The 15,979-nt window shown below is 40.0% G+C and overlaps 1 protein-coding gene across 1 annotated transcript; it reads right to left on the minus strand.

Annotated features, from left to right (window-relative positions):
- Positions 1-730: 730 nt before the first annotated feature.
- Positions 731-5,599, minus strand: LOC121184622 (coiled-coil domain-containing protein 112). The gene is made up of 14 exons (XM_041042415.1): positions 5,555-5,599; positions 4,994-5,115; positions 4,298-4,419; positions 3,912-4,001; positions 3,644-3,719; positions 3,396-3,522; positions 2,989-3,105; positions 2,637-2,774; positions 2,194-2,315; positions 1,870-1,996; positions 1,533-1,700; positions 1,230-1,328; positions 947-1,065; positions 731-849 (listed from the first exon to the last, which is right to left on the minus strand). Exons 1-14 carry the CDS (start codon positions 5,597-5,599, stop codon positions 819-821), a joined length of 1,503 nt encoding a protein of 500 aa, XP_040898349.1. The 3' UTR covers positions 731-818.
- Between the last annotated feature and the right edge of the window lie 10,380 nt (positions 5,600-15,979).

Consider the following 15,979-nt stretch of genomic DNA (forward strand, 5'->3'; position numbering starts at 1 on the left):
CGGTACGTTTGTTTTTCAAAATAAAACTCAAATTACAGAGCACTGCGCAGAGGAGGTCTGGATTGGACAAAACCGGAACACATTGTACTGAAATTGATATTCCAGGATATACACTGCAGGGAAGGTGTGAATACCCAGTTACCAGTCCACCAAAACATTCACTACATTTTAACAGGGAAAAATAGCCCACTATTAGGCAGCGGTGGAGGAAATGTTCACATCATAAATGTTACTTTTTTTAGTATAATCATGAGAATCTTCTTCAAATCTGATGATTATTAATCAATTGACTATCTGGTTTGTAAAAATTCAATAAATATCCCTCACAAATACCCAGAGCTCCCAGTGACACCTTCAGAATGTTTCTTTTGTCCAATTAAAAACCCAGGCCTCAAAATGACTCAAAATAAATAATTAAAAAAATAATTAAAAAGCAAAATACAAAATCCTCACATTTGTGAACCCGGAACCATGGTGTTTGACATTCTTACACGAATAGTGACTGAAATGATTATCAAAAGCAGATGTGAATTAATTTTCTGTCAATCAACTAATCATTTCAGCTCTATGTGTACATACCGTTGGGTAGTTTTTGTAGCAGTAGTGGTACAATATCTCCCACTGAAATGTAGCGTAGTAAAAAAAGCATGAAATGGCATGTAAATAAAATACTCAAATAACGTACAAGTATCACACAGTAGATTCAAATAAAGGCAAAATCTGGAGTTGAGATGCCACTGCGTAAATTTTCATTTAATCTAATTTCAGACATTCTGAATGCATTTTAGGACTTTTCACTTGGCTTCCATTGTCGCTCATCACAGGCCCTGTCTCCAAGTGGGAACAGCTCTGCAACAAAATGACAGGAGATTTCAGTGATTCAGCTAGTAATCAATTATTACCTACAACCAGTGACTATTTTAAAAAAGCAATCAGTCAATCAGACCTATGAAACATCTGCAGCACAGGCCCTCCTCCTGAAGGTCCGATGTGTTTCATTCGCTCCTCCCATCCCTTTGTGGGACGGGTAAGCCTGGAGGGGTCTCTGCTTACATGACCATCCACCTGAATGGGGAACAAGTAAACATCACCCTCTACCTAAATCCACAACCCTATTTATTAATGATTTTAAAGATTTTCAAAATTTGATGATTAAAACATGTTTTTTTGTTAATAATTTCCAGTGATCTTGTTGTATGTAGCTGAGTTGTTCACTGTACAACCCCTACCTTCTCCTTCAACTTAGCAGCGATCCTCCTCTGTCTTTCCTCTTCCTCTTGCTCCCTCAGCTGTTTCTCCTGAAGCTTTGCCTCCACCTTGTGAAGATCCTGCAGAAAAGCAGAGACAGACCTTGTATTTTACACAGCACTGGACAACATTTTAAACTGTGGTAAAACCTCACATCCCTTGGCCGCCGGCACCCATGCAGACTTGCTGTATAACATCTGTAATCTAATGAGAAAGCTTGGCCTTTGAAAGGAGTAACATCAGGCAGTCTGGGTTGATGTCTTTGTAATTCTCATAATTTATACCCTTTCATTAAAGTGTTTGATGCCCTTTGCTGCCTCCCTTCTCCTCTCATCCATCTCCCTCTGTTCCTTCTCTCTTCTCCTTTTCTGATGTTCCTCCTCCTGCTCTTTCCTCAGTCGTAACTGCTCCTCAATGATCAGCTTCACTTCAAGCTGGCGACGACGCTCTTCCTAAATAACAGAAATAATTTTGGTTGGTAAAGGTAAATATCTGCTGAGGGCACCAGCCATAAATTACACAATTACACAATACACATAAGTAAGTACATATCAGCAAATTAGCACTACCTCGAAAAGTAAATAACCTCAGCTACATGACTTTACACACACAAAAAATCACCTGTGCCTGTCTCCTCTTTCGTATCTCTTCAGTCAGTCTTTGCTCCTCTTCCTGTTCCTCTCTCCTTCTCTTCTCTTCCCTCCACTCCTCCAGTCGCCGTGTCGCCTCCCTCCTCTCCTCCTCAGTCCTAGAACAGAAGACAACACACCAAAACAAACATGACACCAAAGCGACAACAACAAAGTCTACGAGCAAATGAAGCCCCCAGGCTCACCTTATTTAGGTACTCATCATGGGATCTTATGACTTGGGGCTACATTCCACACAGAATCAATATACCTCATCTTTCTGTCTTTTATTCTTTTCTATTCTATTCTGACTCACCTCTGTTGTTGGGCCTGGCTCTTGGCCTCTTTCTCCCTCCTTTCAGCCTCCTCTGCCCCCTCCTGACTCTGTATGCTGGTCTGGCGTTCTTGATGCTTGCTGGCTCTCCATCGCTGAATAGCCTGGTATGAAGACAATTACCACAAAATATTTAGAAAACGGTAACACAGCTTTCAGAGAAAAACTCTTTCTGATCTCCCGACTATATCATGTTTATATAGAACAGAGACCGATATAATCAAGGTGTTCAACATGGAATGAACATTGTGGGAATATTATTGTACATCTGCTAACCTCATCTCTAACTAAAGGTGGGCTAGTGACTAAACTGTCTGGCTGTGGAAAGGCCCTTAATAAAAATCAGCAGCCTGTCGCCCTCCATAGTAAAATACCTAAATATAACAGAAATTCTTACCCAGAATTGTTTTATCAAAGTTCTCTACCTCTCTCTTTCTGTCCTGCAGATAGATCAGCTCTTGATACCAGTCCTCATGTTGTTCTATCTCATCCAGTGTTTTACCAGGCAAGTAAAGTTTTGCCTCCTTCCTGTAGGCTGGCTGCCCACTGTGCTTTGTCCAGACCTGTAAATCAAATAGATTAGAGTTAGTCAGACAAGAATCTTGCAGCAGTCGACCTTTGGCTTGGCATCTGCTGAAGTTGCCTGAAGGAAAACATTGAGCACTGTTAGTTTAAAGAATGGTGCTCAGTGACTGTGTGCAAGTGGAAGGTGCCAGAAGAAACAAGAATTCCCATTACAAGACAAGTTATCGAGACAGAATGACAATAACGTCTTACTTTAAGGAAGGCTTGGTGGTCATACTGGTCCCAGCCACCACAAGGGCCTCCTGTCTTCTGCAGGAAAGCCTCCAGTGCTCTGACCTCTGCAGGGAGGTTTCTGTCCGGGGGTCCGGGCTTGTGGAAAAGAAAATGCTATGAGTGAAATGCTGAATGAGACAGAATTTTAGATGCATTTTGAAAAAAAAGAGGAACAGATACTGGGGACCAGATAAATGTTTTTCTGTTGAATATTATGTATGCAGAGACGTGTTTTCAACATCTCTGAGCTCAAAAGCAGAAGTACCTTGTGATATTTATTTATCACACTCTAATTCTAAAAGTCTGTATTCAAACACATCCCCTTTTCATTCCATAAATGATGAACAACAGAGAAACAGAAAGGAGGAAGATGAAGAGAGACTGACCTTAGCAGTGGAAGCTGAGAGTAGTTTGGGGTCTGATTTGAGAGCAAGGCTCCAGTTTTCAATCTTCTTCTCATAGGCAGAGACCTCCTGTCTGTATGACTTCTCCTCCTTCAGAAGTTCCTCAAAGCTGAGAGGAGAATTATTAGAATTATTCAAACCACAAACCTACTGTTTGTTGAAGGGCTTCTGTGTTAAAGTGCATTACATCCTTATCCTATAGTCCTTATTTGTTTAGTGTATCCTGTTACCATGAGCGCTGCTCCTGTTTTAGGGTGTTGATTGAGATTTCCACCTCTGACATTATTTCCTTCAGTCTTTCAATCACTGAAAACACAACCAGAGATACAAAACACATTATTTAAAAAAAAAAAAATCACAGCTGTTTTATTGAACAGTGAATAAAATTACAAACTATCTAGTATATGAATAGAAAGTAATGGTAAAAATAGTTATACCACATTCATGACCACAAATAAGCACTGAGTGCCTAAGAAAACTTTCCTTGACATGACTTACACTCAGGAGTTGGCTTCACATCTATTAGCTGCCTCTGAAACTTCTTCACACCGTTATGAATCTTCACCAGTTGCTTTTGAAGATTAATTTCTACAGGAAGAAAAACAAATCAGACTATTACTTCCTTAATAGTTATTTTAAGGTTTATCTCTGCTTAATTGAACAGATTAATGTGTGGGATGGACAGGGAACATGACAGGGTGATGTGTGACTGTGCATCTGAATATGAATAGAAGTGTTACGAGGTAAATACAAAGCTTGTTAAAAAGTCACATTCTTTTATCCTTTTTTTGATTTAAATGTTAAATTGTCTGAAACATGCAGTGGCCTCCACCTTAAGTGTGTAGGGGAAATACTAGACGGCTGTAATACAAATGAAAACTTACTGTCTGTGTTTCTCTCCTCCTCCAGCACTTTCTCATACTCTTCAAGTTCTCCAGACACATCTGTCCAGCCACTCTTTCTGCACAGAACACTTAGTGCTCTCTCTTTCTCCAACTTTTCAATCCTGTGAAGAGGGAGGACAAAAACAAAATGGGTGTATTTTATCACTAACCAGCAAAGACACGTGGATTTTATGGTTTCAGGGCTTCACATTAGTTGAACAATAGATTTTATATGTTACAGTGGTTTAGCGATTGGTTACATGAACACAGCACAGATAAGGAACGTGCCTTAGTTTTCTGTTCTCAACTTATTTTTATGTTAAACTTGAAAGTAAAAGTATTACATAGGTTTTGCAATCAATTTGTGCAATTGTTGAGACTATATGAGAGAATTATCTTCCAATAGGGATTGAAAATGACACACATAAAACACAGGGATGGATAAAACAAAACAAATACCACATAACATAATGCAGTCCAATACATTAGTCCCACAGTAAACACCTGTCTTTCAGAAGCTTATATATAATGTAAATTTAATTTTGTGTAGTTTATTTATGAGGCTGTAGTTTGTAGTAATGTTGGATTTGCAGGGTGTTCATGTCATTTTGTCAACCTACTGTACATCTGCAATCAAGGTTAAGTGTTTGAAGATTTAGAATTAAATGTGAAATAGGCCTGAGTAGTTTCACTTACTGCCTCCTGTTCTTCTCAGCTTCCCTGAGGAACTGTGCAGCTTTCTGTCTGGACAGCCTGTGATCCGCATTGTCACTGCTGACCGGGGATGATGTGCAGGGCTGCTGGCCTTTGACATCTCCCTGCTCACATTCATTTAGTGAAAGCAAAACACAAACGCTTGTCATAGTGTAATATATATCATCGTCCTCAATCTGGAGCCACAGCGTACAGGGCCATCAAATAACACACATGACACCCATTATCGGACAGGCGCTGGTGGGAGTTTTGAAAAATACCATAACAAATATCTAATCAATTATCAGGGAAAAACTAGTAGTTATAAAGTAGTTACACTAATTTATAACAACTGGATTATATTATGCAAGTGGCTGGTGGATACAAAACAAACCCACAAAGATAGCAAGCGGCTTCGTTCTTCTATAAGTTTAAGCATTAGCTAACGAACGCTAGCTCGTCTTTCGTCCGACAGTACTCAGTTTCAGCCATTTAAGAGAATTAAATATTGTCGACCGACTAATTTATTACAATTTTAGAACAATTGCAGTAAATAAGACCTACCGAGCAATGTTTATCGGCGCACCGCGCGGTTGCTAGGGTAGCCATGTTTAATGAATCTGTAAACAAAACGAACTTTATTTAAAAACACAAAGCAGGCTTGTCCTGTAGTTAGTAATTCACACCGGCAGAGGTCGCTGCTTCGCATTCATCAAATCAAAGACTTGTTCTCGTGCCCCTGTTGACCCCCATTATAGAGTACATGTCTGCTGCACTGTTTCCCTTGGTCCCCAGAAACCAACCAGTACAATCAGTTATATGATTGATAGAAGATTATTTTACTTTTGATAACTGATTAATTGTTTAAGTTGTTTTTAAGCAAAAATGCCAAAAATTCACCGGTTTCAGATTCTCCGATTTGAACAATTGCTACTTTTCTATAACAGTAAACTCAACATTTAGAAAAAAAAAAGAAGAAGAAGACAAGCCAGACCTGGACCTGGCAACCTAAAATTTGTTCTTATTGATGACTTATAACTGATCTTCAAAGTATAGTTAATGATTTATTAACCATTAATGAAGCTTATGGACCTACATTTTTAATAAATGGTTTTGTGATGATCACTGGGAATCATTAGTACTGTATTATTAAAAGAGTTTCTACTTGAAAGTAGTATTTGATATACCTTCTGTAGAACAGTGTCTGATGTAGAGCAGTGTCTGATATACAGGAATATCTGAGCGTACCGTTCTTCAACTAGATGGTTAGAGTTACCGACGCATCTCACTCTCTCAAATAACTGCCTATCTTGTCTACCGAGGCCTTGGTTATTTCTGTAACAGCCTTTTTATGATGGCCAGCAGCTATAATTATTATGAGAGCTGGCCAAGTGACAGTCAGAGAGAAAAAGGGAGAGAGAATGGGAGAGTGAGCGCGAGTATAAATAGAAACCTGAATCCATTATTGAGTGCAGATATTGGGGATGGTCTCTCTCATGGGTGCAGAGGCAGAGTTGTCGTCGCAACATAAATAGCAACCGCTCTCCTTATTGAAGAGTGTTACAATTTCCTGTCTTGTCGCTCAGCCAAAGGACACACTTAATTTGATAAATGAGACAATCAGATGAACTATCAGCTGGTTGGCATAACAGATCAGAGAAACATGCTGTTACAGAGTAGGGCATTTCCAAACCAGGCGAGGTATATTTGGGCACAAAAATTTAAGTGACTAGGAGCTGTGATGTTTTAGGCGAGCTCTAAGATAGAACTCATTCCATTGTAAAGGAAAATTTCTTTTGATGTCCCTGGTAAGTCAAACACTTTGACATCTTTTTTTTTGTGATAACATCTTGTGATGGAACTAAGTAAAGCTTAGTTTGACCACCGGAGGAAGAAGTACTCAGATCAGAAAGAATCAATACAACAATGTCAGAAACACTCTGTTACAAGTCAAAGTCTTGCATTCAAACTTGCACTCATGTAAAACCCCATGAGTATTAGCATCATACAAATACTTAAAGTACCAAACTAAAACATTAGTTACACAGAACGGCCCATTTCAGAATCATATGTATTGCATTATTGGATCATAATTATTGTTGCTTTGATGTGTGAGCATCATTCATGTCAAAGCTAACAAAGGACAAGATAATTTTAACTACTTTATATACTGCTGTGTAGCTTAATCTAATAATCTTATATCATAATTTAGTTGCTGATTAGATTTTGTATCTGCAAAGTAAAACTGTCAAATAAATTTAGTGGAGTGGTAGAATAAAGTAGTACAAAATGGAAATACTAAAAAAGTACAAGGACATCAGCATTGCACATGACCATGAGTAAAACTTAGGCCACATGAGGACAACTGAGCAAACTTTATCTCCTGAGGAAGATCTGAAGATACATTACAAAGCCCTGGAATTTCTTTTGTCAAACTAATAATCAATTTAGTCCTTTTTGGCACAAAGGACAACAGAAAATCTTCTCATTCACTGGGATGAGACATGTATTTATGAACTGGACTTAAACTTGACATTTACAGTTGTGAAGTATGAGCTTTCATGCTATTATCAAAGCTTGAGTTGAAACAGTTTATCTTTGAACTGAGGAGTGTAATGTAGACTCGCCAGTACAGGGAAGAGGGAAAGTAAGAGAGAAAGAAGCACATGACCCTTGACCTCTTCTTAGGAGCTAATAGTCTATTGGGAAATGTTATGAGACATGATCCCAGTAAACTGAGCGGTCAGTTTTGCATTCATGGACGGTGAAACTCTGAAGTTCCCTCCTGCCAGTTCTTTGAATTAGACATGTTTATTTATGACATCTGCCACTGTGTTTACTTATGTGTGTGTGTGTAACTATGTGTGTGTGTTTCCAGTGGGAAAGCATCAGTTGTGTTCCCACTCTTACACCACAGGTGAGTGTGTTTATGTGTGTAAACCTTCTGCCCTGATGGCTGTTACTAAACAGGAGTGTTTCCAGTAAACATGTCTGCTTTGATAAGGGTTAACTATGTGGACAAACACAAACACACATAGACAAAATACGCACACAAAAAAATGCATACCTGCCCGCACAGACACACACACACGCACACCAGCCCTCAAACAGCCCTTTAAAGTTGGGAGGACCAACCAAAATGTCTGTAAGGTCTATGCTGAAATTGGCCCTCACAAAGATAGATCTGTGTCTGTGTGTAAACCATAGACCGTATACACGCACGGACACACACACAATTTGTTCTGACACCTGACTAGCACTGTAATTGTATACGGTGTAAAAGAGCAACATGATCTGGCTACGTCCTGCACATGTTAGACTCAGGCTCAGGCAATTGCACATGCATTTGTGTGTGTGTGTACATCTCAGTAAATTACTTGAGCAGTGTGGGGTAAAGAGCTTGGGAAGGCAGGGGGAAAGTGATCAGTCTAATTGCTTTTCCAGCTGGGCTTCAGATTCTTGCCTTCTCTCTCTCTCTCCCTGTTTCCCTCTGTGACGTCAACATTTCTCCGAATGAGCCTTTTGGTCTAAGTGAACATGTCTTCTGTAATTCATACTTAATGTGTGTCTGCTCACACAAGTGCTGTGCGTGACAAAGGGTTCTCAACGTGACTTTGCTTCCTTATCATAGGTTGTTGGGCAAAAAAGGTTCATACTGACGAAACTAGGGAGAAATAACACAACTAAGTTTGGACAGACTGCCATGAATATTTGGCACGTAGACCTTAATGGTCCCTGGAGTTTGAATCCTGATTACTTCTGTGATCCTGTAACCTTTAATCTAACACCACCAGCAGTTAAATTTTTCCACTTGTCCAGCACTTCAGCTCATACAGGACACTTTGAAATGAGTTGTAGTATTAATGCACATCTATATTGTGATGACTTTGTGTGTTTCTAAAAATGTTGGTATTGATTTTGTGGCATTTGCAGCATCTGAGCATCATTACAGAAAAAGCAGAATAGTGTAAAATTCTAGGACTTTCTGAAAACATGTTCACATTCAATAACAGCTGAAGAAAAAAGCATACACAACTGGTCATGGACCTATAATCTCAGCTTTCTTCCCTTATTTCTTTTCTCACTGAAACTTACTTTACTGCTTGAAAACTTTATCCAAAATGCAGGTTATGGAATTATACGCCTAAAAAGAGATTTGTAACTGTGCTTCAATGGATGTTAAACGTAAATTAGGTGAAGCTTGAGAGGGTTAACAACTCTGAATGTAACTTCTGTGTGAATGAGCTAAACTGAGAGCCAGTCACGCCTTCAGTCAGATGACATTTATTTGGCTGATTTGATGAGGAAGGCTATGCATTTTATTTATCATGGAATAATCTATTTGCCACCACTCAGTAGCTCCCTTTATGGATCTTTTTACTGTCATATCACTTGAATTATCCAGCCTTAAAGTGGTGCTCTTATCTAGAGCGCCTCTCACATATCCACTGTGACATAAGGCCTTACCTCACCCACACACTCCACATGGTGATCTACACTGCTGTCCACATATGACCTGCTCAGGGAGTGCTGTGTTTCTTACTCTGCTGCCTTAAGCTGCTTCAGCTGTTCTGGAGTTTTCAATCGTTTTTTTCTTTCAGTCCTGGAGTTTGCTCAGTTTTCAGTTGTGATTCTAAGTTGTGGCATTTTATTTTTTTTTTTTACAGTGAATCAAGTCTGCAAGCCACAGGAATGTAACAGTCCCCAAATCGCCCTGAACAAATTCAAACAGTGAAGCAATGTCATGTGAAAGTGTTTGTCAACCCAAAATATCCATGTGCAGTACATCATCTTTACTGACTTCTTCTTGACGTGATAAAGTCTATTACAGTAAAATGTCAGGGCATCTGTTAAAGAAGGATCAGCAGCTGTGACCTGGTTCCTGTGTGTAGGTTTGGTCACACGTTGAGCCCGGGATGTTGTTAGAGGAGGTTTTGCCATGTAGCTCTGGGACTGACCACAGTTAACTTCATGCCTTTCTTCCTATTTGTGTGCGAGAGAGAGAGAGAGAAAGTGCTAAAGTTACAGAGATGACCTGTGGGGGCTAAGAGAGGAGTTGGTTGCAGACGTGACACTCAGGCTTCACCCTACCCCCTGGTGTTTTTATCAGGAGGGATACTGCTACTGTCAGAGCAAGTGCCTTTCTCACAGATAGAAAGTTCACCTCTTAATGGCAGTTCTGCACAGCAGGATACAAGATGACTGCTATGACTTTTATCTTTCCATTTTGAATTCAAAACCTCCTCATTGCTTTAATGTGCCTTTGAAAGCTACTACTGGCAGCAGTTTGTTCCTGTCTCTGCTGTTTTTGGAGGAACCTTTGGAAGTCTGTGCCTCTTCATACCTAAAGGATTTTCATGCCCTGAGGATTTCTGAGGTGCCTACACATCAGCTACAGAGAGCAAAGGTTCAACAACAACAAAAAATTTTTTAATATATATATTCTGATTGCTCTGACTGACAGGAGCTTTGATCGGCAACTGGGATTTCTACTTTTATTTGGGCATGTGGGCAGATCAGCTCTTGTTTATTCCCCTCCTGCTGCCACGCCAGTGACTTTCCCTCTGACTGTATGAGCCCCATGAGGGAGTGACAGAAAACAAACCAAGGCAAAACACACGCAACGCTGTAATTTAGTGCACCGCCCTTGATTATTGAGAACGGTTTGGGAAAACCTCTGAGACGCTCCCTGCGTGGGATGATACGTCAAACGGTGTAAAACCCCTGGTTCCCACCGTGGCCACATACCCTGAGAAGATGGACATGTTTTGGCCAGTAGATTTAACACTACCTTCTATTTGTGGTCAAGCTTGAGTCTGGAGTTGTTACTGACTCCATCTTAAATACTCCACCAAATAATCTCCATATCTAAAATGTTTTAAAATATTCTCATGATCTGGGAACATTTTTGCAAACCTTCAGCAGATACACTTAAATTATATACCTACACAATTATTATTACATTTACCTATATTATCTAGGTGCACTTCTATTATGACAGTGTCTGGCCCACTCATGGATAGTAAATTAAAAAAATGTTTCAAAATCAATGCAGTAGAAGCAAAAAATAAAAAACACATTTTTCGTCCTTGGCAAAACCTGGCACCTACATAACCCACATAGCAACTTGTGCCATTTGTGGTTAATGTAGCCCCCTGCAGCTAGCCTCAAGCAGAGATGAGGAGCGGGCTATAGAGATCTGGTGACCTTTCTTCTAACTCCACATCCCCGGAAAGACTTTGTACTTCTTCACATAGGCAGTAAGTCTTCCTGAGAGCTGTAAATAGACTTTGATGTGCAGAATCATTGGATTTCTTCTTTAAAACACAATGTCTATCTGTGTTTGCATAAAGGGATATACATGGAAAAAAAGAAGAGATCTATATTAAGAAAAGAGAGAGGGAGAAGGAAACAAAGATATCAAAGGTTTTAAAGCGAGGCATCATCTGTATCAGTGTGATCATGAGTAATGGACACCAGCAGGCCGGAGCATCTAGTTTATCCTCTGGACACTGGATCTGTCTCTGGCAGCTGAGGACCGGAGCAAACGCTGCCCTCACTCTTTGTGTAAATTACCAACTGCTGATAGGTGTCAGGTCTGACAGAGAGAGACTGTTTGTGTGTGTGTGTGTGTGTTGTTATAGTGGGGACATAAATCTGGTTACACAGTCACATTGTGTCAGGCAGTAAGTGGTTATGGTTAGGGTTAGTTTAAGTCTCCAGGGAATGAAAGTCTCTACGTGTCTGTCCACTGAAGGTATGACGCTGTCAAACAGGCAAACTGGACAATACCAGACAAGGCACAGAGAAGAGAAGAGAAGAGAAGAGAAGAGAAGAGAAGAGAAGAGAAGAGAAGAGAAGAGAAGAGAAGAGAAGAGAAGAGAAGAGAAGAGAAGAGAAGAGAGAACCTAACCTTGTTCCATAAGATAAGAAATTTCAATAAGCTTTGACAAAAATCTGCATTATGCATTCACACATTTGTTGCAATGCTGCAGTTCTGGCCATGACTGCTCTTTTATCTGCAACACTTTGCGCCCACATGCTCAGGTCTGTGTTTGATTCAGTACTGCAGAGCCACAGTGAAATACCGAGGGAAGGTACAGTACATGGTGATTAGATAGAAAAGGAGGCGCCTTGTGGAAATCATGGATTCTCAAAAGAACGTAGGCGGGCCTGATGAGTCAGTGTTGCTTTGTGGCAGATGGTTTGGCATTGGCAACAAATGTGGGCACAGCCAAACATTCAAACTGATCAAGAGGAATCACTGTTGTGCACGGCACATTTTAAACAAGAAAAATGAGATTGTTTTTTATCCTGATCAAGTATGAAACACATTTCTTTTAGCCTGCATACATTTCATCAGAAAGAGAAGGAAAGCATCTTATTTAAAGTAGGAAAATATGAGAGACAAATACAGAATATGACATGATCTTTTTTCCAACTATTTGTTTGCCAGATATAAAAACTTAAACGTGAGCATTTAGTACAGCTAAGGATAAGTCATCATGATAAGCTAAGTAGCGCTGTCGACTCTGATATTTACTTTCTCATGTTTGCTGATTCATTACTCTCATCCAGCCTGCCAAACAGCAATCATGTGCTGTAAATGCTAATAAAACTGCTTCTTGTATCTGAAGTGTAATTTCAGCTTGATATTAAGTACTTTATTATATATGTCTGCAATCTCAACGCGTCTACAGAATCTAAGCTAAAGGGCAGTTTACAGAGGAAGCTACCTCAGTACAGCAACAGACTATGTAAAATAACATGCACAAAAAAATGTACAAAATGATATAAAAACAAAACTCATGTTACATTTATCGTGACAGTCTTGCATCTTAGCTGAACTTCATGGGGCATTCCAGATTAGGAGCACAGTTTACAACTTCCTTCCTTCAGTCTTTAGGCAAGAACAAGTGTTTTTCCCCCTTTAAATGTGACTTTAACTTAGGGTCAGTGAAACCCCAGACTGAGATTCTTCAGGACTCATCACATTTCTGTTTTATGGATTAAATAAAACCCCAGCTCACACAGCCATGGTGGATACTAGCATATGTGTGAACGTGAGGATGTAACACAGTAAAGTCAGAAGCACTGATGTGGGTGATAAAGATAGTTTGTGGTTTACATGAGCTAGGGTTCTCAATATCAAAGTAAAAGTCCTGAGCTTCACACACTGTTATAAACAGTGCCTGGTTTTTGGACTGTGAAGTAACAAATTCCTGATTAATCTTTGTGTAAAATGGCTACTATCGCTGCTGCCAACTGTCACTGCCTTAATACTTAAGTTACAGGACGCCCACTCCTGTGTGTGTTCACGTCTGGACTGCCACCAACACCAGCTGCCCTGGTTGCCCTAAATGCCTCTTGTACTGTAGCTACAGAGCAAGAGAACCAGTGAGAGAAACAGATCCATCCTTATTTATTTATTATCTCCTGAGCTGACTGAAGTGTCTTTAGTAGAGAAGTGGTGACGTGCTCATGATTTGTTTTCATCAGTATGAAAACCATCCTGGCACAAAGATCATGTCAGGCAAGAGAGGTGTTATCGGTTGTGCTCTTTATCTATTGGTTTCCAAGAAATGATTTTAACATAGGTTATAGTATTCTTACATTTTAAATATTTCGAAAAAGTATTTCTCAAAGAGCTTCTTATGTTTCACTGCAGTCACGCCTTTCGCCGTCAAAATTAAGTCAGCATGATTTAAAAATGTAAGCAATAGGTCTTTCTGTGTCAGTTAGCTGGAGGGGCAGGTTTGATTGATCATGGAATCACATCAAAGAGTACTGGAAAAGGAAAAATAGCCAAAATATCTAACTAATATCTAATATATCTAACTGTAAATGGATGAATCTCTGTCGATTTTCTTGAGAACTGCTCATCCGATCAGTTTGAGAGTTTGCAGGTGTGTTGCTGAGGACCTAAGAAAGTGTGTTATTTTGGATGAGCTTCAAAAACTTCTACATTTTACTTAACGTGAAGAAAAAAAGGTGGAACTACACCATGAGGGGGTTTGTTGCTCTCAAGAAAGCTGCAAGCTGGTATTAACATGGGCCAACAGGCCAAGCAACCTGCACAGGCACTGCACTGGCTGAATTAAAATGAATCAGGACTTGTGTGGTGTGGTGCTCTCACTGGAAGGACAGTTTAAAATAGACCCTAAAGGGGGTGTCCTGGTGGCCTGGTGGCTGAGACACCAGGCAACTTGAGAAAGCAACAACCCTGGTTTGATTCCAGACAGATATCTACATGTTGCTCCAAATGTTCTGTCTGTATCTTTCCTGTTACACAACAAGGTACCAAATAAAAATACACAAAAATAAATAAATACATAATAATATAAAAAAAAAAGTGACAAGGAGTGAGCATGTGTGGGTGAAGTGTTGTGTAAGTGCAGGTGTGTGTACTTCTACGTGTGTGTGTTTCTTATACTGTACTTTCTTTAGATGATTCCTCAAGTGTCAGAATAATATTCCCTATGATTCAGCACTGTACATTAATTAGCTTGAGAGAGTGTCAAATCCACAGTCAAAAGAGGATCTAACTCTAAACTGTGTGCGCGTTGTTGTTTGCACACGTGTGTGTTGAATTTGTGTATTTGTTGTTATAATCACTGCCATGCCAGCTAATTCTCCCTCTATTTATATGAGTGTTGTTTTGACAGCTGACTCAAAGTGGAAAGTCTTGGTGCCAGTATGCTTGGAGAGCAGCAATCACTCTTTCTTTCTCTCTCTCTCACACACACACACACAATTAACAGTTCCCACTGGTTCAGTCAGGGACTGTGTGTGTCTGTGTGCGTGTTTGTTAGACAGAAAGAGAATGAGTGAGGCAGAGACTGTGGCGTCCAGTCCAGACCAGTATCAGATTCAGTCCACAGTGATCCCCATGTTAATACCCTGCCTATCTATTTTAGCTGCTGAGTCTCTTATGTAATCGGTCACGTTCTCCAAACACCACTTTCTCAGTCGCCACCTTCTCATTTTACATTCAGCAGGTGCTTCTCTCATCCATAGTGATGCACTGTCAGAGCATCAAAGTAAACAAGAAAACAAAGAGCGTCGCTCTGGTGAAGCAGTGCAGAGGGTAAATCTACCTCCATTTAAAACTCGGTTTGAAAATGACAGTGTTGATCGATTTACTGTCCCAGGGTTGGAGTCCCAAAACAAAGCACAGGCCATGAGTTTAACACGTATTCACACCAAGGAACTTGAAATGTAGAAATGTATTTGAACTTTGGAGTGCTGGACGAACTAGATCCTCTTTCAAGTCAATGAAGTAAGCAGGCTGGTTCTAAGGAGGCAGATGCTGACATCTGACAGCTAGAAGTTATAAATGATTGGAAAGCCAACGTAATTAACCTGAAAGGAACCACAGTTAAAATGTATTTAGGAATGCAACTACCAATTATTTTCATTATTAATTCATCTTATTTGTTTTGTTTCTGCTCTTAAAAATGTACCCCTGTACCTGTCTGCCACGTTAGTAAAACCTCACTGAAGTGGACTGAGATGGACTGGGTGGCACGTGGAGATAGGCAGAGGCACGGGAGGAAAGGAGAGGTGTCTGGTGACTTGAGGTGAGTTCACCTGCACGTATTCAGAGATGGAGCAGCTCGCTTAATGTAGGACAGCTTTCCAACAGGGCATTATTCAGCCCTAAATATAGACAGGACAGAAGTAGGCTGAGCTGACAGAACTGCCAAAAGGCCACAAAATAAGCCATGGAGTGGAGCCTCGTGTACGGTGAATGAAGACTGTGTGAGATAGGCTTTCATATTGTCAGGAGACTCAGGTTTAAGGTGTTCACTCACACATTTAACCCTCATGTTTTGTAAACTTTACAGGCACATTGTCTATGTGTATAACACTTTTCTGCCTTTGATTTTTTTTCTGACCTTATCAGAATTCAATATGTGGAAAAACACTGCTATTACACCAAATACATAAACATTTTACTTGTTTGGTCCCCAGAGAGGTCTAAACTCC

The sequence above is a fragment of the Toxotes jaculatrix genome, chromosome 7 (genome assembly GCF_017976425.1).
Source record: "Toxotes jaculatrix isolate fToxJac2 chromosome 7, fToxJac2.pri, whole genome shotgun sequence".
In the NCBI taxonomy this organism is placed as follows: Eukaryota; Metazoa; Chordata; class Actinopteri; family Toxotidae; genus Toxotes; species Toxotes jaculatrix.